Source organism: Mastomys coucha, unplaced genomic scaffold, assembly GCF_008632895.1.
Source record: "Mastomys coucha isolate ucsf_1 unplaced genomic scaffold, UCSF_Mcou_1 pScaffold22, whole genome shotgun sequence".
NCBI lineage: Eukaryota > Metazoa > Chordata > Mammalia > Rodentia > Muridae > Mastomys > Mastomys coucha.
Genome location: NW_022196905.1, coordinates 131309881 through 131311010, shown reverse-complemented (window position 1 = coordinate 131311010; position 1130 = coordinate 131309881). Strand labels below are relative to the sequence as shown.

At 58.3% G+C, this 1130-nt stretch overlaps 1 protein-coding gene and 1 long non-coding RNA gene across 2 annotated transcripts in view; one reads left to right on the top strand and one right to left on the bottom strand.

The window, feature by feature from the left end:
• LOC116068582 overlaps nucleotides 1–782 on the bottom strand; it is a 2603-nt gene extending 1821 nt beyond the window's left edge. Inside the window, exon 1 of the long non-coding RNA XR_004109628.1 lies at nucleotides 643–782. This is a non-coding gene — a long non-coding RNA (uncharacterized LOC116068582). The remainder of the gene's footprint in view (nucleotides 1–642) is intronic.
• The window catches only part of LOC116068581 (mucin-3B-like), a 5932-nt gene continuing 5138 nt past the window's right edge, over nucleotides 337–1130 (top strand). The window contains exon 1 of the mRNA XM_031338322.1: nucleotides 337–770. Within this exon, the coding sequence (XP_031194182.1) occupies nucleotides 719–770 (52 nt within the window). The 5' untranslated portion in view covers nucleotides 337–718. The remainder of the gene's footprint in view (nucleotides 771–1130) is intronic.

Below are 1130 nucleotides of genomic sequence, written 5' to 3'. Positions count from 1 at the left end.
GCTCCCACACTGGTGAGGCGAGCTGCCCCGTGAGCTCCCACACTGGTGAGGCGAGCTGCCCCGTGAGCCTCTGGGACCTGCCTGTCTCCGTCTCCCCAGCCTGGGTGTTACAGGCCTCTAACAGTTTTTGCCTATGGGCCCTGAGGGATTTGAACTCTCCCCCGCCCTGGGCTGTGGTGGCACATGCCTTTAATCCCAGCACTTGGGAGGCAGAGGCAGGAGGATTTCTGAGTTCAAGTTCAGCCTGGTTTACAGAGTGAGTTCCAGGACAACCAGGGGTATACAGAGAAACCCTGTCTCAAAAAAACAAAACAACAGCAACAACAACAAAACAAAAACAAAAACAAAAAAACCTCTCCCACCACTGCCTTCAACGCTAAAGCAGCATTTTCGTCCCACAGCTGTGGCTTTGTTCTGGCTTGTACTCTCCAGGAGGCAGGGGGAGGAAGGCGGAGGCGTCCTTGGAAAGGATGGAGCCGGGGGACAGACAGGCAGGCCAAGGGTGGGGCTCTCCCACCTGGCCCCTAGTAGGCTTGCCCTAGCTTCCTGTTCCCTCCCTTTCTACAGCACTGAGGTCCGGGTAGTGGGGAGAGGAGAGGGAGGCTGCGCAGCTCAAAGGTGAACTTGTTCCGTTTTTCATACCTGGCATCCAGTCCACCGTGTTGGGACCAGGATCCACCGCGCACCCTTGTGGAGTCCTCCCAGCCTGCTGACGCCCATGTTGCTGCTCAGTCTCCTCTGGCTCCTCAGAGCCTCCCCTGGGGAAGCAGGTGAGAGGGGAGCTGCAAGGAGAGAGGGGCTGGTGAGACTCTCGGGACTCCTGAGCAAGGATTGGGGGGAGGGTTGGCTGTGAGGCCTGCAGAGCAGGAAGGGGGCATCTCTCCAGTCTCTGGTTGTAGAGGCTGGATGGGGAGGAGAGAAGCTGCAGGGGCAGCAGCTGGGCTGAGAATGCTGCTTGGATTCTGCGTGCTCTCTCCCCTCCCTGCAGCTGCCAGCACTCCTCAGTCTCCCCCCAAACTCCTGAGCCCCTTTCAGGGGGAATTCTTCCCCTTTGTCCTGACACCTTTGCTCTTTCTATCATCATCCATCATCACCATCACCACTTCCTCCTCCTCCTCCTCCTCCTCCTC